Source organism: Callithrix jacchus, chromosome 5 (genome assembly GCF_049354715.1).
Source record: "Callithrix jacchus isolate 240 chromosome 5, calJac240_pri, whole genome shotgun sequence".
NCBI classification, from domain to species: Eukaryota; Metazoa; Chordata; class Mammalia; order Primates; family Cebidae; genus Callithrix; species Callithrix jacchus.
Window position 1 is genome coordinate 65,308,880 of NC_133506.1, and position 27,449 is coordinate 65,336,328.

A 27,449-nucleotide genomic window follows, 5' to 3' on the forward strand; every position below is an offset into this window, starting at 1 on the left:
ATCAGGTACATAAACAATACCTAGACCCCCTCTCAGAGATGAATGGCTGGTGTTCCATAATTATAACTTTGCTGGAACACTGGATTGTAATCACCTTATAAGATCTGCTTTGGTAAATTTCACAAGCAAAGAACTTTAATTGGGGGGTTCTATTAGCAAAGCTGTATAAAACAGAAATGTAATACGTGAAAATGATTATGGCAGCTACCTGAATAATGGCCCTTAAATTATAAGACTCATCAGTGTTAGTCTTGCAGATCCTAAACTCTTCACCTAATTAGTATATTTTTAAGCAAAGGCATGTCTCTTATGGTCTAGTATCTCTACATGAGAACACCAGGTTTCATCTAACCAAGGAAGATACCATCATGCAAAAAAAATACAGATACTATCAGAAGATACCATTAACCTGCCATTAGTAGGGCTGACATTTTTATTCATTCATTAACTCACATAACAATGGAGTGTATTTATATGAGGGTTACATGCTAGGCTCTGAGATGATACAAAGATGAAATGAGCGTGGAACTTTCCTCTCAAAGAGCCTCAGTGAGGAAACAGCGTGTTCAGCTGGTCCTCTATCAGGTATGTTAACAAATGTTCATGGTAGGAAAGAGGCAGGAAAGATTGGAAGTTTCTGGTAAAGTAAGGATGGAAAACACTAAGTTCAACAAAACTATAGAGTTCTTTACCTTGGAGGTTCTTAAAGCCTTCAAAAGGCTCTCACACAAGTGACAACCCCTCCCAAGTCATTTGCTCACAGAGTACACCATCAGACTAGAATCTCATGGAACACACTTTGAGAAACATCATTCTGGCCAATTAACTCCAAAGCAGCATGTGAGTGCCACAAAAGACAGATGCTGAGCAGTGGTGTGCTGGCAAATTTTCAGCCACTGGCTCTCCAGAGGAGGAACATACAAACCCTGGTGTCTGCCAATTTTCGTAGTGTAAATACTTCCACCATGGCTGACTTCAAGCTGTCCACATGATGTCACAGGAGAGAGTGGCAAAGAGATGCACACAGCTGGCTCCATCACATCACTGAAGTGTGGAGAGAAAAAGCTCATTCCCAGTGGGGAGAAATTTGGGCAAGGAGAGAGCAGCCTATGTTCCTCCATTCCCTCTTCCCAGTCTGATTTTGCTTATAACCAGCAGCCCAAAAATACATATAAGCTGAGGCAGCCAGGAAGAATGCGAATTTGTTATACAAAAAAAAATGACATCACTGCTTAAGAACGTGCAGGCCTTTGTGTAAGAAGTAGCCTTCTGGAAAGTCCTGCCACCTCCAGTCTAATTCAAACCTCGAATGTGACAGTTGTATTCCGAATGCTGAGGAACGCAGTTGAGGGCTCCTGTGCTCAGGGTGGGGATAGAAAGAGTCCTAGGTGAGAAACCATGGGACACAGTGACCCATATAGATGGTGCTGCTTACCTGCCTGGCTTTTTGGTAAATGACTCCGAATTTGAATGTGTTGTTGACATCATGCTCATCATAGGACACAATCATCTGGGAAGCCTGGAAGATGTGGCAAGAAAAACATCAACATTTGTGAAATTTGGAAGCAAGTGAGGAAGCACATGGACAAGGAAGCATCCACTTAGGTGGAGGGTGAGTCCCCTGGAAATGAAACATCCACAGACATGGAGTGAGAGAAATAATAAGCAGTCAGCCAGCAGGCAGCTCCCAAGGTCTAAGCTGGCTTCCAAAACCTGAGCTCCCTCGGTAGGAAGCAAACCTCTGTATCACTCATTCCATTCCCATCCAGATGTGCCAGCCACGGCTCGGGTGCCTGTGTCCAGCAGTTTACTTGACCCCAGTGTTCAATCTGTGGTGTAAAAAGTGAAGCCAGGGCTGGGCGCGGTGGCTCATGCCTGTAATCCCAGCACTTTGGGAGGCTGAGGCGGGTAGATCACCTGAGGTTGGGAGTTCGAGACCAGCCTGACCAACATGGAGAAACCCCTCTCTATTAAAAATACAAAAATTAGCTGGGCGTGGTGGTGGGTGCCTGTAATCCTAGCTACTCAGGAGGCTGAGGCAGGAGAATCACTTGAACCTGGGAAGTGGAGGTTGCGGCAAGCCGAGATGGCACCATTGCACTCCAGCCTGGGCAACAAGAGGGAAACTCCATCTCAAAAGAAAAAAAAAAGTGAAGCCAGAACCCCAAAACTGATCAGCATGGATAACTCTAGCCCTAATTGCAACTCTAATCAGCAGTATGATTCCGAGCAAGTCACCGCTCCTGACCAAACTTCAGTCCCCTCCGCATAAAATGAGAGGTATCCAAGAAGATCACACCAAGGAGGAACATACCCTAATACAATATGCAAAGAAGAACTGTTGAAAACCTGACTACTGGTTCTATCTAATTCTCCATTATGCATCAGAGAGCTGATGACTGGGATCAAAAAACGAAAACTCCAGTCCCGAATCCACTGTTTTTACCTATGTAGCTTTGAATGAGCCACTTCTCTGGGGCTCGGTTTCCTCATCTGTTAAATAGAGATGTGTCATTATGAAGATTCAATGAAAAAAAGCTGAGCACAGAGCAGTTATCATCATCATCATCATCATCATCATCTATATGACACTCCAGAAGTATCAGAGCTGAACCAGCTTCTTGGGGAAGAAAAGATTTGGGAGCTGTTGGGATAATCAATCTCAGCAAAAAAAAAAAAAAAAAAAAAAGAAAAGGAGTGATTCTCAGTGTGGAGACTTCAAACTTGAATGTCCCTTCCAACTTTTACATTAAAAATAAAAAGACAAGAAAATTGAAGATAATTTTTCACCTGAACAAGAAATACTAATGGTTCATCTTAAAATTGGTCTAGGAAAAAAAGTTAGTGTGTGTTATGGACAATGAACTGAAAAGTTATTGTAAGTTATCTTATTTAACTAAGCACTTTCAAGTTGAGTGATCTGAGCTGAATTTGAAGACTATTAATAAGTTATGTTTGGAAGTTTTAACTTCAATGAAGTAACTATTTGCTGTGAAAGAAACAAACAATGAATTACTAAACAAAGATGGTGCAATATCTTTGTTTTGTTTTTGTTTTATGAGGCTCCTGAGAATCAACCCAACTGAAGCATTTCAATTCACTTGAATGAGAAACATGTTTAGTACCAAAAGAGCTCAAGGCACTGGTGTAAAAAGTTTTATCTCAGAGGTTGGTCAGTTACCGTGGCGCACTTTCTGGTCACTTTGTACAATGTAGATTTGAAGCACAGTGGTGAAAGCATTAAATGCAGCATTTGAAAAAGAAAAAAAGGAGGTATGCAATCACACGTTCTGTGAGAGGAAGAACAAGCCAGGCCCAGCTTCTTGGCTGGAATCTGGGCCCTGTGTGAGGTTGCCACACACTGTGTACCTCTGTGAGGCTCTAGGCTCTCTGGGGAAATGAACACTTCGCAGCTACCCCAGCAAGGGCGCTGCTGCCCGACCCTGGAGGCCTCCACTCCAGCCTGGGTGAGTCACAGGGAGGAACAGCTGCCCTGCCAGGGAGAGGCACCAGGCCATGGAGAACTTCCAAAGAATGTTCTAAACTCTGCAAATTTTAAAAACACACACATACATGCATTTCAGCCAGATTAACATCCCAGCCGGACTCAGCAGTCCTTCAAATGTAGAAAACATGAAAATACAGCTGCTCTTCCATTATTACCAAGGCCGGAGGCTTTCCAAGTCATGGAGAGAATGGTGCAAACAGACATCATTGGTCTTCTCAGTGGCTATGATTTGACAACCAAAACTGCCAAACCTATAGTTAAGTTTAGACGTTTAGGATGGGGTTTTCATGTTTGGTTAAACCCCACTAATTCAGTTTTAATTACAAAGGGGAGGTCAGTCTGCTTGATAGAAAATGTTCAATGGCATGCAGCACACTCCTGGTATCAACAGATGCTAAAAGAGCTGAACACAGGCACGTGGAAGATGAGAGCTCTGTGCAGGAGAGGACTCCGCCATTCACTCAGCCACTGCAGGCGGATAAATGGCTGCTTCTGAGAGTGTCATGCCTAATCCTGAACCCTGGAAGTGCTTGTTCCAGCTGGGCACGGTAGCTCATGCCTATAATCCCAGCACTTTGGGAGGCTGAGGTGGGCAGATCACCTGAGGTCAGGAGTTCAAGACCAGCCTGGCCAACATGGTGAAACCCTGTCTCTACTAAAAATACAAAAGTTAGCTGGGCATGGTGGTGGGTACCTGTAATCCCAGCTACTTGAGAGGCTGAGGCAGGAGAATCACTTGAACCCGGGAGGCGGCAGTTGCAGTGAGCTGAGATCGCACCACTGCATTCCAGCCTGGGTGACAGAGCAAGACTCTGCCTCAAAAAAAAAAAGTGTTTGTTCAAGGGGATTCTGGATGTCTCCACTGGAATGGGGCCTCTCTTCCTCACCAGACGTTTCATCTCATGGGTCCTGGTTGTCAGAGTTGGGACTCAGAACAGATAGAGCCGACCCCAGCAGGCCTCAGCCGCTGCAGCATGGCCCATGGCAGTAGCTCAGAAGTGTGGCTCTGCTTCTGATTTCCATCTCCAGAGCCTGCTGGCCCACAAAGAGGCAGTCGATGCACTGGGTCTTCTCCTGTGGCCAATTTCAAGTAATTCATGGTCCATGGTGATTTAAGTCCTCTCATGCCATAATTATCCTTCAGTGGGTTTATTATTACTGCTTCTCTTCCCACTCACACCCCCATATCAGAACTGGAGTCAATATCAGGCCAATTCAAAGGAAATGGATATCAGAAAACCAGCCATTTTATGAATGAAGGCAGCAGAGACTCATAAGGCCTGAGAGCTTCAGTAACACAGGCAATGGCAGGGTGGCTATCCGGCCTTTCACTTCTTAGTGAGTTTCTGCCTGCTGTACTTCCTGTCCCTCTGTGACAACATACAGGATCTGCACAAGCCCCTCCAGCACTGGCTGGAGGGAGGTACCACTGAAGTGTGGTGGAGAAGCAATAACACTGCTACACCCTCTGTCACCTTTACAACAGCCTGGGGACCGATTTGACTGGGCTGGAGGCCTAGGCATGGCTGAGGATGGGTTCCCAGTGGACCAGTTTGTGAAGGGAAGGGCAGGGATAGAGGAAACATAATGCTTATTATGGAGACCCCAAGAAACCCCACTATGATGCAAAGAACTCCCCAAGGAGCCCTGGGTCTGCAAATCCTTGCCAAGCTGCAGGCCCCCATAGCAGGAGGCATGAAGATCTCACCTTGGGGTACAGGACAGGGTTGAATTTCAGTCCCACCGCATCATCACAGAAAGCCTGAGAAGGGAGAACAACACACAGTTCAGGGGTCACCTCTGTAGAGGGCATCCAGGCTCCTCTGCCCTCCACAAGAACGCAGCATGGAAGGGCAAGCCACACCTGTCAGGTGGCCTGGGCTGGATTCCGACTGCTGCTCACTAATGAGTGCCCAGGAAAGTCAACTCTCCTTTCCCAGGTTTGCTGGTAAAGTGCGGGAAGGGATCAGACAAAGCCTGAGATTTGTCTCTGTTCTGGCCTGAAGACAATGCCAAATGCTACCAAGCCCACAACTGCCACCAAAGGAATTCAGCACAATTCTGTGACATTCTTGCTCCCAGAGTGAGGATCCAACCAACCCAGTTGACTATCCTGCTCAGTCCACTTTGCTAACTCAGTTCCCAAGTTCGCAGGCTCCTTACTCAAGGGGGTGGTCAATCTGGACCATGCTTCAGCCTGACTCAGGCCTCCCCTCTGCTGTGAAGGCTCCCCTGGCCACCCCGCCCCCACTCCTCCACTGACGTCCTACAGCATTCACCACATCCAGCCCCGTCTTTCCACTTCTCTCACCCCCCAAACTAGCTGTGAACTACATGGAGGTAGAGACCATAGATGATACTATACTGTTCCTGAGCAGCCTCCACACCAAGGATGAGCTGGGGAGTGGGAAGGAAAGACAGAGGCATCTGCCCACAGCCCGCCCCGACCCCCATCCATGTAGTCAAGGGCCAAAGTAAAGTGGCCTCCCCTTCCCCAAGGGCTGAGCCCACCCCAGACCCACCTGCACCCCTACTCCAGAGGCCAGCCCTGGGCTGAAGGAGGAAGCCACCTTCTCTCACAAATTAACTTCTCACCTTTGCAATCTGAGGGACACTGGGAAGCTTGCTCAGTCCAACCAAGGGGATCCGCTCATGCACCGTCTTCAGCTTGGACCTGCACAAGATGGGAGAAAAAAACGACATCCCTCAGAAACAGTCAAGGAGGGCGTGGTAACTTACTCCAGTCATCCCAGCCCTTTGGGAGGGCAGGGCAGATCACTTGAGGTCAGGAGTTTAAGACCAGCCTGTTCAACATGGAGAAAGCCCATCTCTACTAAAAATACAAAATTTGCCAGGCGTGGTGGCGGGTGCCTGTAATCCCAGCTACTCTGAGGTTGAGGCAGGAGAATCCCTTGAACCCTGGAGGCAGAGGTTGCAGTGAGTCGAGATCCTGCCACTGCACTCCAGCCTGGGCGACCAGAGTGAAACTCTGTCTCGAAAAAAAGAAAAGAAGAGAAACAGTCAATGAGGAAAGCGGCTGAGATCACAGCACACAGGGCACTTGCCTGAGGACTCCCTGAGGTCAGATCGGCCTCGTTTGGCCCAATATATGCTGGGTATGCACTCGCATGATGGGAAAACACAGTCCCACTTAGGTATGCTGGGAGCTTGCTACTTAAAGAACGCTCCTGATACATCCATCTGCCACTGAAATATGTGAAATGCAAATAAAGTCCCCATTATTTTTTGGTTTGTTTATAGGTTTTTGTGTTCTCCCAAGGAACTGAGCACAGCTTCTGAATATATTTGGGTTTCATCATGAAATTAAGCCTTTATGAAAAGAAAACCTAATATTTGAAAATCTGGGTTTACTCAAAATATAAATGGGATGGAATCTGCTTTATAAAGGGATTCACCATGAGAGTCTAAATTTAGCCTGTTCTGCTCATTCATTTAGCATATTATGAAAATGCTGGATTTTACTGAATGCTTTTCTGCATCTGAGGAGATAACCATATGGTTTTTAATCTATTGACCTGGTGAATTACATTTCTGTTGAGCCATTTTTTGATTCCATGGGTAAAATTCCACTTACTTCTGATGTATTATTTTTAATATCCCGCTGAATTTATTTATTTATTATTTATTTTTATTTATGTATTTATTTTGAGACAGAGTGCGATCTCAGCTCACTGCAACCTCTGCCTTCTGGGTTCAAGCTATTCTCCTGCCTCAGACGCCCGAGTAGCTGGGATTACAGGTGCCCGCCTGTATTTTTAGTAGAGACAGGGTTTCGCCACGTTGGCCAGGCTGGTATCGAACCCCTGACCTCAGGTGATCCACCCGCCTCAGCCCCCTCAAAGTGCTGGGATTACAGGCGTGAGCCACTGCAGCCAGCCGAATTCAATTTACTAACACAGTAGTCTCCCTTATCCATGGTTTTGTTTTTCACAGTTTCAGTTACCTGCAGTCAACCACAGCCAAAAAAATATTAAATGGAAAATTCCAGAAGTAACTCATAAGTTTTAAATTTTGTGCTGTCCTGAATAGCATAATGCAATCTTCCACCACCCCATCCATCCACCTGGGATGTGAATTCTTGTTCTGTCCAGCGTATCCACGCCCTACACACTCCCTACTCATCAGTCCCTTAGCAGCCATCTCAGTGATCAGACTGGCTGTTGCAGCATCTCACTGCTTGTGTTCAAGGCACCCTTATCATACTAATAACAGCCCTGAAGTCCATGGTCCATGAGTGATGCTGTCAATTCAAATATGACAGAAAGAAACTGTTAAGTGCCTCCTTTAAGTAAAAAGGTGAAAGTTCTTAATAAGAAAAGAAAAAACTTATATGCTAAGATTGCTGAGATCCATGGTAAGAATTCTCTATCTGTGAAATTGTGAAGAAGGAAAAAGAAGTTATTGCTAGTTTTGCTGTTGCACCTCAAACTGCAAAAGTTATGGCCACAGTGCATAAATACTTAATTAAGATGAAAAGAGGATTAAATGTGTGGGTGAAAGATATGGGCAAAGTGGCTCACCCCTGTAATCGCAGCACTTTGGGAGACCAAGGCCTGTGGGTCACCTGAGGTCAGGAGTTCATGACCAACCTGGCCAACATGGTGAAATCTTGCCTCAACTAAAAATACAAAAATTAGCCGGGCTTTATGGTGCATACCTGTAATCCCAGCTAATCAAGAGGCTGAGGCAGGAGAATTACTTGAACCCAGGAGCCGGAGGTATGCGGTGAGCCAGGTTCATGCCATCACACTCCACCTGGGCAACAAGAGTGAAACTCCTTATCAAAACAAAACAAAACAAAAAAACTTATTGAAAAAAAAAATCAATCAAATGAGATGCAAAAACAGAAACAAAAAAGAAAGAAAAGGTAGAAAGGTAGGTACCAGTATTCCTTATGAATGTAGAAATCAGTGTTCTAAATAAAGTATCAATACCAGAAACTCAAATCTAAGTAGACTATTAAGAGTAAGTCACTGGCTGGGCACAGTGGCTCAAGCCTGTAATCCCTTTGGGAGGCCAAGGTGGGCGGATCACGAGGTCAAGAGATCAAGACCATCCTGGCCAACATGGTGAAACCCCATCTCTACTAAAACTTCAAAAATTAGCTGGATGTGGTGGCATGCACCTGTAGTCCCAGCTACTCGGGAGGCTAAGGCAGGAGAATTGCTTGAACCTGGGAGACAGAGGTTGCAGTGAGCTGAGATTGTGCCATTGCACTCCAGCCTGGCACCTGGCGACAGAGTGAGACTCTATATCTCAAAAAAAAAAAAAAAGTAATTCACTATAGCCAAGAAAGAGTTATTTTACTAATGAGGGATGGTTAATATTAGGAAATTAATTCATTCAGAGTCTGTTTACCCAAGGCTTAATATATGCCAGACTTTGTCTAGTTGTAGCGATCCTGTGAGCAAGAAGCTCTTGTCCTGCTACTTGGCCATAGAAGGCATTCAGGGCATTTTAGATATTCTTGTTTCTGTTCTTGGTCTTACTCATCATCTTCTTCTTAGGGACACCGATCATTATAGGCTAGTGAGGGCGATGTGAAACATAGGTGGTGAGGGAGAACTGAAGGGAACGTGGAAGGTGTGTCTGAGTGTGTGTAGGATTGAGAAATTACACTAGAGAGGTAAGAAGACGCTAGATCCTATACAGATGATGTTTAGGAGTTCTGATTTTATCCTAAGAGTAATAGGAGAGGTACTGAAGGGAGAATGTCATGATCAGATTTACACAGCACAGTGATCATTCTGACTAGAAAAAGAAGACTGGCTTAGAGGAAAGGCAAGGCCAGAAGCAGGAAGGTGAGTCAGGAGGCTGCTGTGATGAGCCAGTGATTATCACAGGTGATGACCTAGACCACCAGACTGCGTGATGCAGATGCTAAGTAACAGCCATGATGGGGACTGAACCAAGGTGGCTTGCACTGAGTGTAGAAGAGAGGAGGTGCCAGAAAGACATTCAAAAATCTCCAACAAATGGGAGCTGAATTTACTGCTGATGAAATTCAAATAGTGGTCCACTTTCAAAATCACTTAAATATATTTAAAATCTTAATGAGATAAATAATGAATAGCATCCATAAAAAGGTTAATAAATGGTGATGCAGAGAAATGAATCAAGAACTCATGGTTATAAAAGGAAAACATGCCAGGCAGAGTGGCTTACACCTGTAATCCCAGCACTTTGGGAGGTCGAGGCAGGCGGATCACAAGGTCAAGAGAACAAGACCATCCTGGTCAACATGGTGAAACCCCGTCTCTACTAAAAATACAAAAATTAGCTGGGCATGGTGGCGTGCACCTGGAGTCCCTGCTACTCAGGAAGCTGAGGCAGGAGAATTGCTTGAACCCAGAGGTGGAGGTTGTGGTGAGCTGAGATTGCGTCACTGCACTCCAGCCTGGGCAACAAGAGCGAAACTCCAACTCAAAAAAAAAAAAAAAAGTGTGAATTTATGAATTGGAAGATAGTCCCAAGGAGTTCCTCCAGAACACAGCACAGATCAAGAGATGAAGTGTGTGAAAAAAAAAAAAATGTGGATAATAGATGGGGAGGCCCCAGCATTTATCTCAAAGTCTTTCTAAAAGGAAATAATAGACTAAGCTCTTGTCCTGCTACTTGGCCATAGAAGGCATTCTATGAACAAATACCCAAAGAAGTCTTAGCTGAGAATATTTCAGAATTAAAGAAAGCACAGACCATGCTGCTGAAAGTGTTTTAAAAACAAAACAGTACTTCTAGACATGTTGAAGTGAATCATCAGAAATAAAAGAGTTTAAAAATTAAAAAAAATTTAAAAAGCTATCTGAGGATAAATATAAGATAATCTATGATCTAATGAGAACTAGGCTGAGAACAGATTTCTCCTTATCCATGATAGTTGTTAAAGACAGTGGGACTATATCTTTAAGGTGTTTAAAAAAAGAAAGAAGGAAAATAACTCTCAACCTAAAAATCTATACCTAGGAAAGTGAAAGACAATACTGCTTTCAGACATAAGAAATGAAGGGAGTGTCCCACTTGGGCTCTTTCTGAAGGAATTACTGAAGGATATACTTCAAGGAAAAGAAAAACCAGAAAAGATTTTATTAGAAAGTGACAAGAAATAGGTAAAGTATGTTGATAAATTTAATTACTGACTGTAAAAAAAAAAGTGGGCTTTTTGGTTGTTTAAAAGGAGGCTTAAACTAAAGTTAAAAACAAAAGTAGTAAGGACAATGGAAAGGAAAAAATGTTCAGTAGATAAAGCATACTCTGCTGTTTCTTATTTGTGCCCCTCAGGAAAGAGGCATAAATCTTAGAGTTTGATGAAAAAAATATAAATAGGTGTAATGAAAGATACAGATACAGTCTATAGCTCCCAGATTATCAGGGGATAAAAAGAAGATTAACAAAAACAAAAAGAAAGCAGAAAAGAAATTCAATTGAAGATAGGAAAGGAAGAGAAAAAGGGAAAGAAAACACAGGGAATAAAAAATAGAAAATGATGATTTAGAAATAATTTCAGGCCAGCATGATGGGTCATGCCTGTAATCCTAGCACTCTGGGAGGCCGAGGTAGGCAGATTACCTGAGGTTAGGAATTTTGAGACTAGCCTGGACAACATGGTGGAACCATCTCTACTAAAAATACAAAAAATTAGCTGGATATGGTGGCATGTGCTTATAATCCTAGCTACTCAGGAGGCTGAGGCAGGAGAATCACTTGAACCCAGGAGGCAGAGGTTGCAGTGAGCTGAGATTGCACCACCGCACTCCAGCCTAGGTGACAGAGCGAGACTCTATCTGAAAAAAAAAAAAAAAAAAAAAAAAAATCAAATACGATAGTAATTGCAATAAGTATAAATAGTTTAAATTAGCCTATTATAATACCAGCCTATCAGACTGAATTAAAAATACAGCTATATTCTGCTCATAAGAGACATACCTAAAGCAAAATGGTGTGGAAAGATTGAAAATAAAGGAATGGAAAAAGATACGCTGGGAAAATACTCACCATGAAAGTTGGCATAAGCAATAGTAATATCAGACAAATGAGAATTTCAGGACCAAAAGACTAGGGAGAGTGTGTACTTCTCTGTAACCTGGAATACTTCTTTCCCACTCCTGATGTTTCCTGTGGCATAGAGGGAATACTTTTGTGTAACACCTGGGGTTCTTTTTGTCCTCTCTGATTGGCGTATTTGGGAGCAAGAACTCAAATGTGTAGCCCTTTTCTTTCCCCCTTTCCTCTTGGATCCAGCTGCCCGGAGGGTGGGCTCCTGTGCATTATGTCTTACCTGAGCAGCCCCAAGGGAGAGGCTTGCCCATGGCCAGCACCGCCTGTGACTGGGTGGGTAAGTTGGGCTAATTTTGGTGTCAGTTAGATGCATTTCATCTGCACACTAAGCTATGTGCTCCCACGTGGTCTTCTTCAATCACAAGGGAGTTCTTTTGACTTGGAACACCTTATTCTGTTATTTGTTTGCTTTTGAAGTTTTTCAGAAACTGGGCAGGGAAAGATCCCTTTTTCTCAGTTCCCCCAGAGGCCCTGGGCTCTGTGATGATGAAGAGGACACGTTCTGTTCCTCTTTATCACCCAGATGTTCTGTGAACGCGTTTTGTTCAGTCATTAACTGGTACTTAATAACACGGTCTCAAATTTGAAAAAGCAAAACAGAGAAATATAAGAAGTAGACAAATACTCAGTTACAGTGGGAGATTGTGACATTTCTGAGAAACCAGTGGCTTGAGCAGGCAAAAAGTTATGAGGATACAGAAGACTTGAATGATACGTTAATGAATTTCATCTTCAGTAACATGTATTCCTGCTCTTAAAAAAGAAAAAACCACATTTTTTCAAGTCCATGTAGCGTAGGAAAAAAGTAAAAGTCCATGTATTAAAGTCAGCAAATTTCAAATATATCCTTTAGATTATGTTCCCTGAATATAAGACAAATGGCCAACAATTACAATATTAGAGGGAAAAAAAATCTCCTATTTGGAAAGTTAAAAAAAAACTTTAAAAAATAAATCATGGACTGAAGAGGAAATCACAAAAGAACTGACAAAATATTTAGAACTAAATGAGTGAAAATACTATGCATCGAATTGTGCAGGATGCAGTTAAAGTGGTACTGAGAGATGTATAGTTGTCAGTACACTTCAAAAAAACACCAAACAGTATGTATGTGGGTCAGGACGTTGGAAAAAGAGTAGCAGAAAAAACTCTGAATAAAATAGAAGTGAAAAAGACAAGAACAGACTTACTTGTGAAGTAGGAAGCAAAAATAAAAAAGGAGAGAGATGGTAAAAGAAACAACCTGAAAGGTATCTCTTTGAAAAGACTAGTAAGATTGATAAACCTCTAGCTTAAAACTGATGAGAAACAAGGAAAAGCTACAAACAGGCCGGGTGCGGTGGTTCACACCTGTCATCCCAGAATTTTGGGAGGCCGAAGCAGGCGGATCACTTGAAGTCAGGAGTTTGAGACCAGCCTGGCCAACATGGTGAAACCCCATCTCTACTAAAAATACAAAAAATTAGCCAGGTGGGGTGGCAGGCACCTATAATTCCAGCTACTTGGGAGGCTGAAGCAGGAGAACCTGGGAGGTGGAGGTTGCAGTGAGGCAACATGGTGCCATTACACTCCAGCCTGAGCAACAAGAGTGAAACTCTGTTTCAAAAAAAAGATACAAATAGTATTATAGCAATAAAGGTGAGGACACAATTACAGAGATGAAGTCATCAGAGAATGCCAAAAACAACTTTGTATAAATGTGCTTAATTAATGCTTTTATATAAAAATATAAATGACCAAAATTGACTCCTTAAGGAGTAGAAAACCTAAACATTCACCACTAAAGAATTAGAATAGTAGCCTGTAATCCCAGCCCTTTGGGAGGCCGAGGTGGGTGGATCACAAGGTCAAGAGATCGAGACCATCCTGGTCAACATGGTGAAACCCCGTCTCTACTAAAAATACAAAAAAGTAGCTGGGCATGGCGGTGTGTGCCTGTAATCCCAGCTACTCAGGAGGCTGAGGCAGGAGAATTGCTTGAACCCAGGAGGCGGAGGTTGTGGTGAGCTGAGATAGTGCCATTGCACTCCAGCCTGGGTAACAAGAGCGAAACTCTGTTCTCAAAAAAAAAAAAAAGAATTAGAATAGTAGCCAAAAGTATCCTCCTATAAAAACAGCAGGCCCAGAGATGTCACAGACCAGTTTTGGCAAACCTTTAAGGAATAGAAAATCTCTATATTATACAAACTATTTCAAAGGATCAGGCTGGGCGCAGTGGCTCACGTCTGTAATCTCAGCACTTCGAGAGACCAAGGTGAGTGGATCACTTGAGGTCAGGAGTTTGAGACCAGCTTGGCCAACATGGTGAAACCCAGTCTTTACTAAAAACACACAAATTAGCTGGCTGTGGTGGTGCACTCCTATAGTCCGAGCTACTCAGGAGACTGAGGCAGGAGAATCGCTTGAACACCAGAAGCGGAGGTTGCAGTGAGCCAAGATTGTGCCACTGCACTCCAGCCTGGGCGACAGAGCAAGACTCTGTCTTAAGAAAAAAAGGATCAGAAGCTATCCAGCAATTTTACAAGGCTGGAATAACACCTTGATATCAAAACCTGGCAAGGGAAGCACAAGAAAATAAAAAATAGGCCAGTGTTGCTTTTGAACAGAGCTGTGAAAATCTATATCAAATACAGTAGTCTCCTCATATTCGTGGGGGAGATACTCCAAGACCTGTAGTGGATGCCCGAAATGTAAGATAGTCCCAAACCTGACTGTCATCAACGGAAACACATTTCTGTTTATCCTTTAAAGTTTAAAACACCGCCCTGCATGACCATCTAGATGTAGAAACATTTGAAGTGACAATTCTTTGAGAACTTTTTCAATTTATTCCACAGTTACTGGTTTGTTCAGGGTTCTTTTTTAACCTCATCTTAGGTTACATTTGGCATACTTTTCTAGAAAGGCATCTGTTTCCAATACAATTACAAATAAAATTAGAAACAGCAGCAATTTAATAGCATGAGTTGAACACAGCATCCATTAGTAATCATTTAATCTTCTTCACATCTGTGGTCATGCATCTTGTTATGACTGTGTATATTCTTATTTTCTCTTTTCATCTATATTCGACTAGCTCGTTACCTATCTTATTGTTTCTTCCAAAATAAACCCAGATTTATCAAGCCTCAAATTATTTTTATTTCTAGTTTGTTTGTTTCCACTTTAATCTCTGTGAATTCCTTCTTCCGGTTTTCCTCACGTGACAATATTGATAATAATAATAGCAGCCACCATTACTGAGCAGCTACAGTTTGTAACGTCCTCACTCATCAGGACATGGAAGCACTCAATAATTTCAAGGTAGATGCTACCATCATCATTTCACAGATGAGGAAAATGAGACATAGAGAAGCTGCTAACAATACTAACAACTTGCAAATATGATTCTTTCTTATTTTTATTTTTGTAAAGATGAAGTCCATTATGTTGTCCAGGCTGGTCTCAAACTCCTGGGCTCAAGTGACCCTACCGCCTCAGCCTCCCAAAATGCTGGGATTACAGGCATGAGCCAACATACCTTGCAGTTATTTTCTTACTTATCAGGAAACCATTTAAGGTAATGAATTTTCTTCTAAGTATTGTTTTGAATACAATCCATAGGTGTTCTATATTACATTATAAATGTCATTACTTTATAAATACTCTATACTGCAGTTTCTATTCCCTTTGGCTCAAAAGCTATTAAGAAAGCATTGGAATTGTTTACTTCTGAGTGGTTTCATGGGTTTTTAAAAACATTATTTGGTTATTAATTGCTAGTTTGATCATCAAATTGTAGGTGAATACATCCAGCAGAGAGCTTACTCTTTGAAATGTATCTAGATTTACTTTATGGTTCAAAAGTTCCTAAACATAGCTGCTATCGATAATTACCTACAAGTAAGTCAGTTACATACATTGACTGATTGATTAATTTATTTACTTAGAAATAGGGTCTTGTTTTGTCACCCAGGCTGTAGTGCAGTGGCACGATCATGGCTCATTGTAGCCTCTGCCTCCTGGGCTCAAGCAATCCACCTGCTTCAGCCTCCTGAGGAGCTGGGACCACAGATGTGTGTCACTTCACCCAGCTAATTTTTTTTTTTTTTTTTTAAAGAGACAGTGTCTACCTATGTTACCCAGGCTGGTCTTGAACTCCTGGGCTCAAATCATCCTCCCGCCTCAGCCTCCCAAAGTGCTAGTGAGCCACTGCATCTAGCCAAGATTGTTTAAAATAGAATCTCAACAACCCAATTTAAAAAGGAGCAAAGCTTATAAACAGACAGCTCACAGCAAATAAATACAAGCGGTTCTTAAAGATATGAAAAGATGTCCAACATGATTCATATTAAGATTATAAATTTAAACAACACTAAACACAATTCTCACCTATCAGATTGGCAAAAATCCAATGTTTGACAGTACATTCTACCAGGTTTTGGAATAAGCAGCACTTTGATACATTGCTGGTCAAAGTTTTGAATTTATACAGCCCCTACCAAGGGCTATTTAACATTATCCATCAAAATAAAATAGGTTTATGTTTTAACCCAGCTATCTCATCCAAGAAACTAATCCATAAAAACTGACATCTGTACAAGGTTATTCATTTAATCATTATTTGTGTTACCAAAAGATTGGCAATAGTCATTAACAGGGGATGTATTTATTATTATTATTATTATTAAGACAGAGTCTCACTCTGTCACTCAGGCTGGAGTGCTGTGGTATGATCTCAGCTTACTGCAACCTCCACCTTCCAGGTTCAAGTGATTCTCCTGCCTTAGCCTCCCAGTAGCTGGGATTACAGGCGCCTGCCACGACACCCAGCTAATTTTTGTATTTTCAGTAGAGACGGGGTTTTGCCATGTTAGCTAGGCTACTCTTGAACTCCTGACCTCAGGTGATCCATCTGCCTCAGCCTCCCACAAAGTGCTGGGATTACAGATATGAGCCACCATGCCTGGCCCAGGGGATGTATTAAATAAATTATTTCACATCCATGCAATGGAATACTATGCAGTAGTAAAGTAAATTAAGACATTCTCTATATGCTATTATGGAAAAATCTCTAAGATATATTGTTAAGAGAAGCAAGTTACAGAATTCTATAGAATGCTATGGAAATAAGGAAGGAAATAAGAATATATATATTTATACATCTTTACATATCTTATTTAATGTGTGTGTGTGTGTGTGTGTGTGTGTGTGTGTTGTACAAATGGTCGGGTTAGAGCCTGGAAGTCTAGGTTTTGGTTTTCATTTGTTGGGGTTTTTGTTTTTTGGTCTTGCTTTGCTTTACTTTGTTTTAAAGGTCCAAAATGATTCTGATGTAGCAGGTCCACAGAAAACCACTAATATACTATGCGATCAATTTGTGCAAATATTCTATAGGCAATTGAAAAGAAGCAAAATCTGTTAGAGGATCAAAGTCTGATACAGAAACAGAAATATATAAAGAAAAATATGTATGTAATTGACATTTTAATGAGATGAATAAATATCACTTCTTACCCTAGTATTGATATGTCAAGTGATGTGTGTTAAAAATCTACCATTATAATTGTATTCTATGAATTTTTCCATATATACATATATACATATACAATATATACTATTGATAATATAAAGGTGTGTATCTTCATTATTGATTTTACCTTTTATGAAAAGATGGATAATAGCCCTCTTTATCATCCTGATTGTTTTTTTGCCTGGAATTCTACTTTTCTATATTAATATTGCTAATCCTGCTTTCTGTTTTTGACTTTTGTAATTTTTTTCTTAACAATTTTCAAATATTCTGAGATACTTTCTTTAATAAAATATAGATTAATCTGTATAGGTTTTTTGGAGATATTACTCAAATTGAGAATCTTTGTTCTTTGACAATGGAATTTAACTCATTTATAGTTATTATCGTCACATATGTACTCACACTTCTATCATATTTATTATTCCTTTATTTCTTTTTCTACATGTGTATTTTCTTTGTTTTCTTTTACTATTTGGAATGCTTCCACTCTACTAGTAATTTTATAGCTATGAAATACTAAATTTTCATCAAAATACATCCAGCAATTAGTTTCCTTTCATTGATTTTGTATGTTAATGGGTGAGTCATTTTGATTTCCAGATTTAAGTCTTCAATCAGCTTAAGAACATCAACTGCCCATATGTTTAATTCTGCTCACTACCCTCCATATTCATCAGAATCTCACTCACCATTTTAAAGTTGTTTTGTTTCCTTTGAATTACACAAGAGTTTCTTAAGCTTGTTCCCCATATTAATAACTGGATTTTCTACAAAGTAGATTCTGCTTTTTACTGCTTCATATTCCATTTAAAATTCTTTTGGGCCATTTTTAGTTTTCTTATATTATCTCCCCCTAACTTAACCAGCAACTGTTTCCTCTCATTCTGTTGGCTCACGCTATCTTTTCTTTCACAGTGTGTATTTTTTTCTAGAAGTTTGTAGAAAATACAAAGTTAATATCTCAAATTTACCTGGTTTTCTGTAAAAGTAAATACTTTTCAAAACTCTGTTATTTTTCTAACCAGTTTATGCTTTTTTGAGGCAGAATCTCTTCTCTTACAAAGCTATAAAATTTCTTCTTCTTTACATCCAAACTTGAAACAGAAGAAATCTACACAGGCTTGTTTTCCCCAAACTGTGGGTAGACTCTTCTTGGCTACTCTCATGGCACACACAGGCTGTCAGAATACTTAGATTTTAGACTGAGGAGTTGATAGTTACAAATTTGGGACATCAATTTAAAAATCCCAGAAGCCTATGGGGAATGAGGAAGAAGTCTGAACAGTAGTCACTGCCAGCAGGGGAATTTCATCTCTGGATAATTTCTTCTTTGTATCTGGCAAAGCTGCTAAGCCATGGAGCCAATTTTTTATGAGCCAATTTGGCCTGGCAATCACTCCAAGTACATGATGTGACTGCCCAACTTCCAAGCTGGTGTGGGCTTCTCTTCACCACCCTACCCACTAGCTTTCCATCTGGGAGAGCCACATTGGAGCTTGCCCTTGGGCTTCCCGGGGCAGTGATTTCAAATGCTGTTGACCCACAACAATGAAAGTGATCCTATGTGGAAAGATCCCTGGCTGTTCTTCAGCTCATTCTCACTCCGAAAGAGGACAGGATTCTTCTAGAATCTCCAACTTCATAGATTCCCATACAACACTGCATTATAAGTAGATTCCCATATGACACTGCTTTCCTGCGGTTCAATCCTCAATATTCACCCACATTTACTCCTAACTGCCCCACAGATTACAAAAACAAAAAACCATCAAAGTACATGTGGGTGCCCGACACCTTTCTCTAGCTTCCAGCCTCAAAGCAGCACTTCCAGTCCTAACGCAGGGTACAGTATTAGAAGAAGGGGGTTACATCTTTGTATTCCGTTGTCATCTTACTCAAAAATCCTACCCAATCCTGGTCTGATTTTTATTAAGGTAGCAATTTTCTTCGCAGAGGTTCACCTAGCTGCAAACCCTATTTGGAGATGGAGATCCAGTTATTAACCCCTCAGAAAATTGGCTCCTGCTATTTAATTGACTTTTCTTTGCCTTGCAAATATGATTTCCAGCCAAGTGAACCTCTTTAGAGAAAATTGCTTCCTTTCTGGCTAAGAAACAAACTAAGATTGAATGGGTGCTGACAATATCCTCAGACCACTGAGCCCACCTTTCCCAAAGCAGGGTGATGTGTCCTTATTCCCTCCGATATTTATCTCAAAATTTGGGCAGGAAACAAAATGTGATTGCTCTTTTCCAAATGCCTTCAAGAATTTTCAATTAGATTTCACAAATAAGGATTGAGAGCTTTCTGCTGAGCACCAGCCCACCAGGGACAGAGATAAATAAGACACAGACTCCCCGCCAAAGCATCCTGTGCATATTGCTAAAATAACAACACCCGTGACACACATTAAAATTCACGAAACCATGCACCTTTCAGAGAACAGGGACCAAGTCTCAGCCCTCATTGTATCTCCAACAAGAGATACCAGTTCGTGGTACAGAGGAGGTTTTACAAAACATGTTAGCTAAACCAAACAAAAACCAGTTCCAGTTCCTGCCCTTGAGAAGGTCACAATCCAGAGAGAGGTGCCCTGGCTTCCGCTATAAATCAGTGCTCCTGTTGTGAACATCACTGCACCTCAGGGAACCCAGCACACATGACGAACACACAGGGCACGACCTTTCCTGACGAGATGTACACCACAGGCCGGACCCTGGAGAACCCTCTCCCAGGACTTGGAGCTGCACCTCATATCAGGATGAGTCACACTGAACTATCCCTACTTTTCTTCCCATCTTTCCCAGAGCCAATGGCCTTGTAAGAAACAGGGGCAGGGAGGGGTACCGTCGGGGTGACCTTGAGACCAGGACGCCACTCTGTCAGCTGATGAAGCACGTGGTCTCCCAGGTAGGAAACTTCAGACACAGCCCCAGGATTCCAGCAGACCTATCCCCCCGAGTGCATCCAGATCAGACTGGTCAGACTGGTATTTCTGAGTCTCACCCCAGCCCCCACCACCACTGATGAGAGCCCCGCCTGGAAGAGGAGTGGCCTCAAGCCGAGCAACAGCCCCACCTGAGAATGATCCGGAGGTACTCAATCCCCTCTGCCTCCTCGCACTTGACGGACAGGATCAAGTTCCCCAGGCTGCTGCCAGTACAATAAAAGTTTAGATGATCCTAAAAAGAGAAACTGGGTGTGAGCGGGAAGGAGGAAGAAACTTTCCTGATATGTCCCCCACACCAGCTCCTTCACCAGGCATGAGAATATACAGCAACAAGGAGAAGGATGCTACAGATGCCAGTGACGACATGAATGGGCACCAACAGAATCCTCAGGATGTGCCAGGCACCATGCCAGGGGCTTCGTACCCCCATGTCCTTCACACCTGACCACGGCCATATTCTGGAGAGAACAGCATCCTGGTTTCACACGTGGGAAAACCCCTTGGCATGGAGGTTAAGTCACTGCCCGGGACCACACAACTAGCAAGTGACAGATCCAGGGCTCAAACGCACATCTGTCTTGACTCTAAAGCACCAATTCTTGCCTGCAGGAAACCGAGTCCATGTTCTCATTCCCGGGGGGCAGCCCTCCCCAGCTAAGACTATTTGGGGCAGGACAGCAAGGAGGAACCCTGGCACCTCCACCAACGGCAGCTGGGAGGTTTCTGGACCAGTGGGCCACTCCCTGGCTCAGGGAACACAGGCAAAAAACACAGCTCCCCAGACCCACTGGATCAGAGCCAGGCCCTGGAATCCACTTGCTAACAAGACCCCCAGGGCTCTGATGCAGCCTCTCCCCTCCTGTGAGACTCTGCAAAGTGGCTTCACGCTACAGACTTCTGGAATCTGCCCTCAGCTTACCTCAAGAATCTGGTAAGGCAGAAGGGCACAATATTTTTTTTTAATATAACTTTATCACTTTTAAATCATCAGAGGCTCCCAGCCAGCCACTAAGCAGTACCAGTACTCAGAGGACCTACCTGAATGAGGACGAGAGAGACTTGTGCAATTAGATGGAAACAGAGACTTACAAGGTGTGAAAACATTTTTCCCCAACACTCAAATCTCCACCCACTGTCCTTCACCACAAACACTACCCATTCCATCACCTCCTAACACATTTGTGGGGGGTGGTCCCCACAAGGACTCATTGCACTGGGCCCCCCAACTGTTGCATGGCCCCCCTGCCCCATCCCCCCAGGACAGGGCCCATCAGACCCTCCAACTGAGACAGCAGCAGGCAGAAACGAAAGCACAGACTGGGAAGGAGGTAAGACACAAAGGAAAAGGAGGCCCTGGAGAGAGGACCCTGGGGCACCCTGCCCTCCCCCGCCCCAGCAGCCCCTCTCCCCAGGGTCCCCAGCCTCACCTTCCCTAGGAAGTGCCTGCGGTAGGCCCTCGCTTCGCCCTTGCACTCCAGCTTGTAGCCAAACGTGTTGGGGCTGAGGTTGTCCTCTTCCTCCTCACAGATGCTGCTGCCCAGTGATGTTGGGGTGCCCACATTCTCCGGGTCCTCAATCCAGTAGCCCCCAAACTGGGGCAGGATGACCTGAGGGTACGGGCCTCCCTTCTCCACAACCTGAAGGCAGAGGGAGGGCCTTGCACTGCAGCTGGCCCTTGAGACCGCAGGGGAGGGAGGAGGCCAGTGGCCATGTCCCCATCTACCTCCGTGCTGCTCCCAGGAGAGGGCCTGGTACCCACTGGTACCTGAGGCCAAAGGCAGTAACATGAACCCCTCTTCTAAGCCCCAGAGCCTCTCCAGCTTCGTTCACCAACCCTGTAGCCCCAGGGTGGCAAGGCCGAGATGAGCACCCCCAACTTCCACATGGGAAAGCTGAGGTTACAAAGACAAAGATGGGAAGAGAGGTCCCAGGCCCCAGGTTCTCTCCCGTGAAGGGCTGGGCATGGCCCATTGCCATCATTTCCCCAGGGATGGGACCCAGCACAGGCTGCAGAGCAGGTGGGAGTGAGCGGCGGGCGCCTACCTCGTCGATGCTGGGGTACGGGATGTAGTCATCCTGCAAGACAGACCAGGGGATGCCACTGTTAGTCCCGGCAGCACCCATGAAGTCTGAGTGCTGTTTCCAGGCCTAGCAAGGGGGATCTGCTGTGCGGGCTTAGCAGGCTGCGTGGGGCTTTGAGGGAGGCACAGTCAGTGGAAGAACAGCTCAGAATCAGCTCTGGGATCTGACATTCACCATGTTCTTTTCCAAATTGACAGAACCCGAACATAAACCCTGCCAGCTGATGATGCAATAGATGGAGGCGCTGAACTTCTCACCACCCGTGATACCAGCCCCTCATCCTAGAATGCCAATTCCGGAAAACGACCCCTGGTCTCACCCAGCACCCGTCTCTAGGCAAGGGGTCTGACCTCCAAGGGATAAGTGGCATCCCTGGGTTTGGAAATGGAACCTGAAGCTGAGAGCCGACTGCCCTCTGGAACCCGGGACACAGCCTGACAGCCTCACACTGTACAGGACAGGGAAGAGCCAGGCCACACGGCCAAGCCTGAGCTCCCACCAAGGCCTCCCCGAGCCTGCTCAGAAGCTGCCCTAACGCATCAAGCCAGGACCCCTTTGCTGCCCATCCTGCACTAGGCTAACAAGGGCACAGTCACGCAGGGGCCGTGGTGAAGGTCAGAGTTAGAGGGTGTGAGACGGAAGACCCCAGCACCTGGCAGCTCCTCCTGCCTTCCTCTCTCCCTGGCCCCTCACCAGGGCCATCTGGCTGCCCCCTCACCCACCCAGCCCACCTTGTTCTTCTGGGGTCCTGGCTTCTGGTCTTCAAGCTTGATCCCCTATAGAAACAAGAAAAACAGAATCCACAGAAAAGCAAAGATCAGAAGAAAGGGTCGGAGGAAGAGCACCTGGCCTTGCAGGGGTTAGTAACAGGAGTGGAGCCACAGCTGGCCCGTGCTGGGCTGGCACACCCCACACCTGGCTGCCGTTGGCCTCACAGCAGCCTCAGGTGAGGTGGCAGGGCCGCTGGGCTGATGGCACAGACTTGAGCCAGATGACCAGGGTTCAAATCCCAACACTGCCTCCTATCAGCCTGATGACCTTGGCGAGCCACAGAAACTTCTCTGTGACTCAGTGTTCTCTCCCGTGAAATGGGAATGATAGTGGTGTCCACTATGGTGGTGAGGGTTCAGTCTTAACAATGGGCTCAGCACTTGGAACACTGATTGGTGTATAATAAATGCTGTGGGTCATTATTATCATGAAGGAGGAATCATTGTCATTCAATGCTTAAACGTCTGTCTTAGGGTCACAGAGCCCGTAAGGGAAGATAAACATGGAAACCCGTGCCTGCTGGTGTCAGATCCTGCGCTCTAGGCCCCGTGCCTACAGGCCCCAGGGGACAGGAAGGAGACCTGGTGCTGGCCCTCACTCTGCTGTGAGCTTCCTATTTGTGACCCTCGACAAAGCATAGCCTCTTAGAGCCCCCAGTGTCACTTGTAAAATGAGGCTGACAACACTCACTCACCTTCCATCTGGCTGATGCAAGGATCATTGCAAGGATCAGATATGATGCCTGGGATGGACTAAGGGTGTTCATCTACAGAAAGAATTCACTTCTGGGGAGCAGTGCCCAGTCCACCTTTTTTTTTTTTTTGAGACAGAGTCTCTGTCACCCAAGCTGGAGTGCAGTGGCACAGTCTCAGCTCACTACAGCCTCCACCTCCCAGGTTCAAGTGATTCCCCTGCCTTAGCCTCCCGAGTAGCTGGGATTACAGGCATGTGCAACCACGCCTGGCTAATTTTTGTACTTTTAGCAGAGATGAGGTTTCGCCATGTTGGCCAGCTCTTGAACTCCTGACCTCAGGTGATCCACCCACCTCAGTTTCACAAAGTGCTGGGATTACAGGTGTGAGCCACCACACCCAGCCTCTTTTTATTTTTCTTTTGTGTTGGAGTCTTGCTCTTTTGCCCAGGCTGGAGTGCAGTGGCATGGTCTCGGCTCACTACAGTCTCTACCTCCCAGGTTCAAGCAATTCTCCTGCCTCAGCCTCCCGAGTACCTGGGATTACAGGCTTGTACCACCACATCCAGCTAATTTCTTGTATTTTTAGTAGAGAGAGGGTTTCGCCATGTTGGCCAGGCTGGTCTTGAACTCCCGACCTCAGGTGACCCAATCGCCTTGGCCTCCCAAAGCGCTGGGATTACAGGCTGAGCCACCGCGCCCAGCCCCTGTCCAGCAGTTCTATCACTGAGTCTGACTTAACCACATTGTGCAGGAGAGGAACGCGTGGTATTTCCAAGACTGACTGAGAAAATCAGGTGAGAGTATGAGGGAGTGCACAAACCAGAAGAAACCGTTCCCATCGGAAGCAGGGAGTCCAGAAGCAGTCTCTGCCTGGTCGTAACACTAATGCACGGGGATCTTAACCTTCCCCAGCCAGCTCTCTCTGGGTCTCCCTTGAAACTCACAGCACCTTTCCACCAGTAAGGACACTGCGCCCCAAGAGGAGGCTGTTTGCCTAAGGCTGCATAGCCAGCATGTGGCGGGGCCTAGATTTGAAGCCGGGTCACCAGCTCACCAAGTACATGGCATGCCCCACACGCTGTGGACAGCAGGGCTCCTGTGAACTGGGTGGATTTGGATATAGCCTCCCTGGACTCCCCTGGGCTGAGTCACCCCGCAGCATTGTTCAGGAGGCTGTGGGAGGGCCCTTCCCACTGGACAGGTACTCCTCTCACACACACACAGAAAGTCACCTGTGTGGCCCTACAAACCCTGTCCCAGGTGGCACACTGGGCAGACAGCGGGTGGGGGCAGCAATGTCAAGAGTCTGTTTTGTTTGGCTGCATTAGTCATCCCTGGCTGGGAATAGCCTCTAGGGCAGGAGAGCAAACCTCCTTCCGTCCCCTCCGCCATGCCACTCCCTCCCCTACCGCAGAGCCACTGCCCAGCACTGGGCCCTCTCTCCTCCATGCACTAGCTTTGCGAGAGGTATTCTCTTTGCTTTTGTTTTGTTTTGTTTTTGAGATGGAGTCTCACTCTGTCGCCCACACTGAGTGCAGTGGCACAATCTCAGCTCACTGCAACCTCCACCTCCTGGGTTCAAGTGATTCTCCTACCTCAGCCTCCTGAGTAGCTGGGATTCCAGGCACCTGCCACCACACCCAGCTAATTTTTTGTATTTTTAGTAGAGATAAAGTTTCACCATGTTGGCCAGGCTGCTCTAGAACGCCTGAGCTCAGGTAATCCGTCCACCTCAGCCACCCAAAGTGCTGGGATTACAGGCATGAACCACCACACCCAGCCTCAATAGGTATTATCTTTATTTCCCCTTCTCCCCTCAATGAAGAAATTAAGGCTCAGAGACAGAAACGGACTTGACCAGAGACACTTTCAGCTAGAAAGCATCCGGGTTAGAACCCAAAGCCAAGACTGAAGGAATCCAGAGCTTGTGCACCTGGCCCCTTCTACTTCACAGGGCTCTGCCCCTTTTCCAGTTCCTAGACTCCTGGGCTGGGAACTGGGAATCTTGGGTCCCAGTTTCAGTTCTTCACAACTAGCACAGTGACCTAGGCACTTCACTGCCCCGAGGTTCAGTTTCTCCAGTTACAAGATGAAGAGAGATCGAGCCAAGGCTCAAGGCCCACATGGGCACTCCATTGCCATCAGTGCCCCAGACAGGAGCTTCTTCCTAACAAGTGAATCTCTGAGACTGGGCCTGGGGACCACATGGTAGAGGCTTAAACACCCGGGAATGTGGCTTCAACAGTCTCAGCTGAAATGGAACAGACAGCCCACCCATGGTTACCAGCCATTGCGGAGACAGAGGGAGAATCAAACAAGACCCCTGCCCTAGAAAGCGCCCCATCTAGATGAAAAGACAAGCCCAGCAGCCTCTAAACAGAACAGGCGGGGCGCAGTGGCTCACGCCTATAATCCCAGCACTTTGGGAGGCCAAGGTGAGAGGATTACAAGGTCAGGAGTTCGAGACCGGCCTGGCTGATATGGTGAAACCCCATCTCTACTAAAATTACAAAAATTAGCCTGGCATAATGTTGCACGCCTATAGTCCCAACTACTCCAGAGGCTGAGGCAGGAGAATCACTTGAACCTGGGAAGCAGAGGTTGCAGTGAGCCGAGATCATGCCACTGCACTCCAGCCTGGGTGACAGAGCAAAACTGTCTCAAAAAAAAAAAAAAAGAGTCTGAGGCTGGTTAACTGGGGCTGAATACTTGCTCAGAGAGGCCCTTTGTCGGGGAAGACTGTGGGAAGAGGACTCCAGCTGGGGTGAAGGAAGAGAGCATCTGAGGAGAAACCTGAGAGAAGGCTGCCAGCTTCCCGGAGTGCCAGGATCCCACTGACTTGAGGAGAAAATCCCAGCCTTGCTCCAAGTAACTGAGCACTTGATTATATACCAACTCCTACCACTCATGGTCAGGCATGTGCTATCCTTGTCTCTGCACGTTGATGATAAGTCCCTGAATGCGGAGAAGATGCGTTTGTTGTCTACACGCTGCTGGGCAGAGAGGACAATCTTAACAACCTGCTCGCGGGGTCACAACCAGTAACAGTGTTTTCCCTTCAATCGCATCTCTGCTCCCTTCCCACACTCAGGGAGACCTGGCTCCTTCGCCTGCATCTCGGGACTGTGGTGGGCGCTGTATCTGCCCCTCCTCCTAGGACTTCCAGACCATGATTGCAGAATCTTCTCCCCTGACCCTGGAGCACCAACTAGGGTACAAAGCATCATGACGTAATGGCTCTACTCTCTGGCTCAGAAGCTACTTATGAGCCACACACCCTTTGAGTGCTTCCTTTAATAGTTCTGTGCCTCAATTTTCTCACCTGTCCTATGGGGATAATAATAATAATAATAGACCTACTTCTGAGGGCCCTGTCAGGAAGAAATGACGCCTGTCCATCTCTGAGCCCAGATACATGCTTGAGTTACAGGTGCCATTATCAGCATGGTCTTCCCACGCTTCCCACCCACGCCAATGAGCCCTTCTGGACCGCTGCACATACTCCCCAGGGCAGCAGCTCTTACCTGGGAGCTTGACCCTGGAGAGGAAGAGAAAAGACCCCAAACCCACACTATACACCAGCTTTATGTCGTGCCTACCGCATATTCACACAGATCATCTCATTTCACCCAACCACCGAGGAAGTGGTGCTTTTCTTCCTCTTTATTTATGGAGGCTTAGAACAGGCAAGGAACTTGTGCTAGTAAGTGTTTGGGGCAGGATTTGAACTCAAGGCGGCCTCCCACCCCGCCCCTCTGCCTCCCCACACAAGATGGCTCCCCCAAGAAGCAGCTAGTTCTTTCAGGCTTTTTTTCCAGCTTGTTCCAGGAACAATGGGCCCTTCAAACCCTCC

The 27,449-nt window shown here is 45.2% G+C and overlaps 1 protein-coding gene and 1 long non-coding RNA gene across 51 annotated transcripts in view; one reads left to right on the top strand and one right to left on the bottom strand.

Annotated features, from left to right (window-relative positions):
* Positions 1-27,449, bottom strand: part of RAP1GAP2 (RAP1 GTPase activating protein 2) — a 239,486-nt gene that overhangs the window by 47,409 nt on the left and 164,628 nt on the right. For 39 of the 50 annotated variants that reach the window (XR_013535392.1, XR_013535391.1, XR_013535390.1 and 36 more), the window contains 7 exons: positions 22,863-22,907; positions 22,093-22,125; positions 21,477-21,686; positions 20,178-20,281; positions 6,104-6,182; positions 5,217-5,270; positions 1,436-1,519 (listed from right to left, as the gene is read on the bottom strand). Coding sequence is in view for 38 of the 50 variants with exons in the window: in XM_035299335.3 (XP_035155226.1) it covers positions 1,436-1,519; positions 5,217-5,270; positions 6,104-6,182; positions 20,178-20,281; positions 21,477-21,686; positions 22,093-22,125; positions 22,863-22,907 (609 nt within the window). In the remaining 12 variants the exon portion in view is untranslated. The remainder of the gene's footprint in view (positions 1-1,435; positions 1,520-5,216; positions 5,271-6,103; positions 6,183-20,177; positions 20,282-21,476; positions 21,687-22,092; positions 22,126-22,862; positions 22,908-27,449) is intronic. The other 11 variants (XR_013535393.1, XR_013535400.1, XR_013535399.1 and 8 more) reach the window with 1 other exon arrangement.
* Positions 11,754-22,466, top strand: LOC144582535 (uncharacterized). Its single transcript, XR_013535416.1, has 3 exons — positions 11,754-11,861; positions 21,041-21,141; positions 22,329-22,466. It is a non-coding gene; the product is annotated as an uncharacterized LOC144582535 (long non-coding RNA).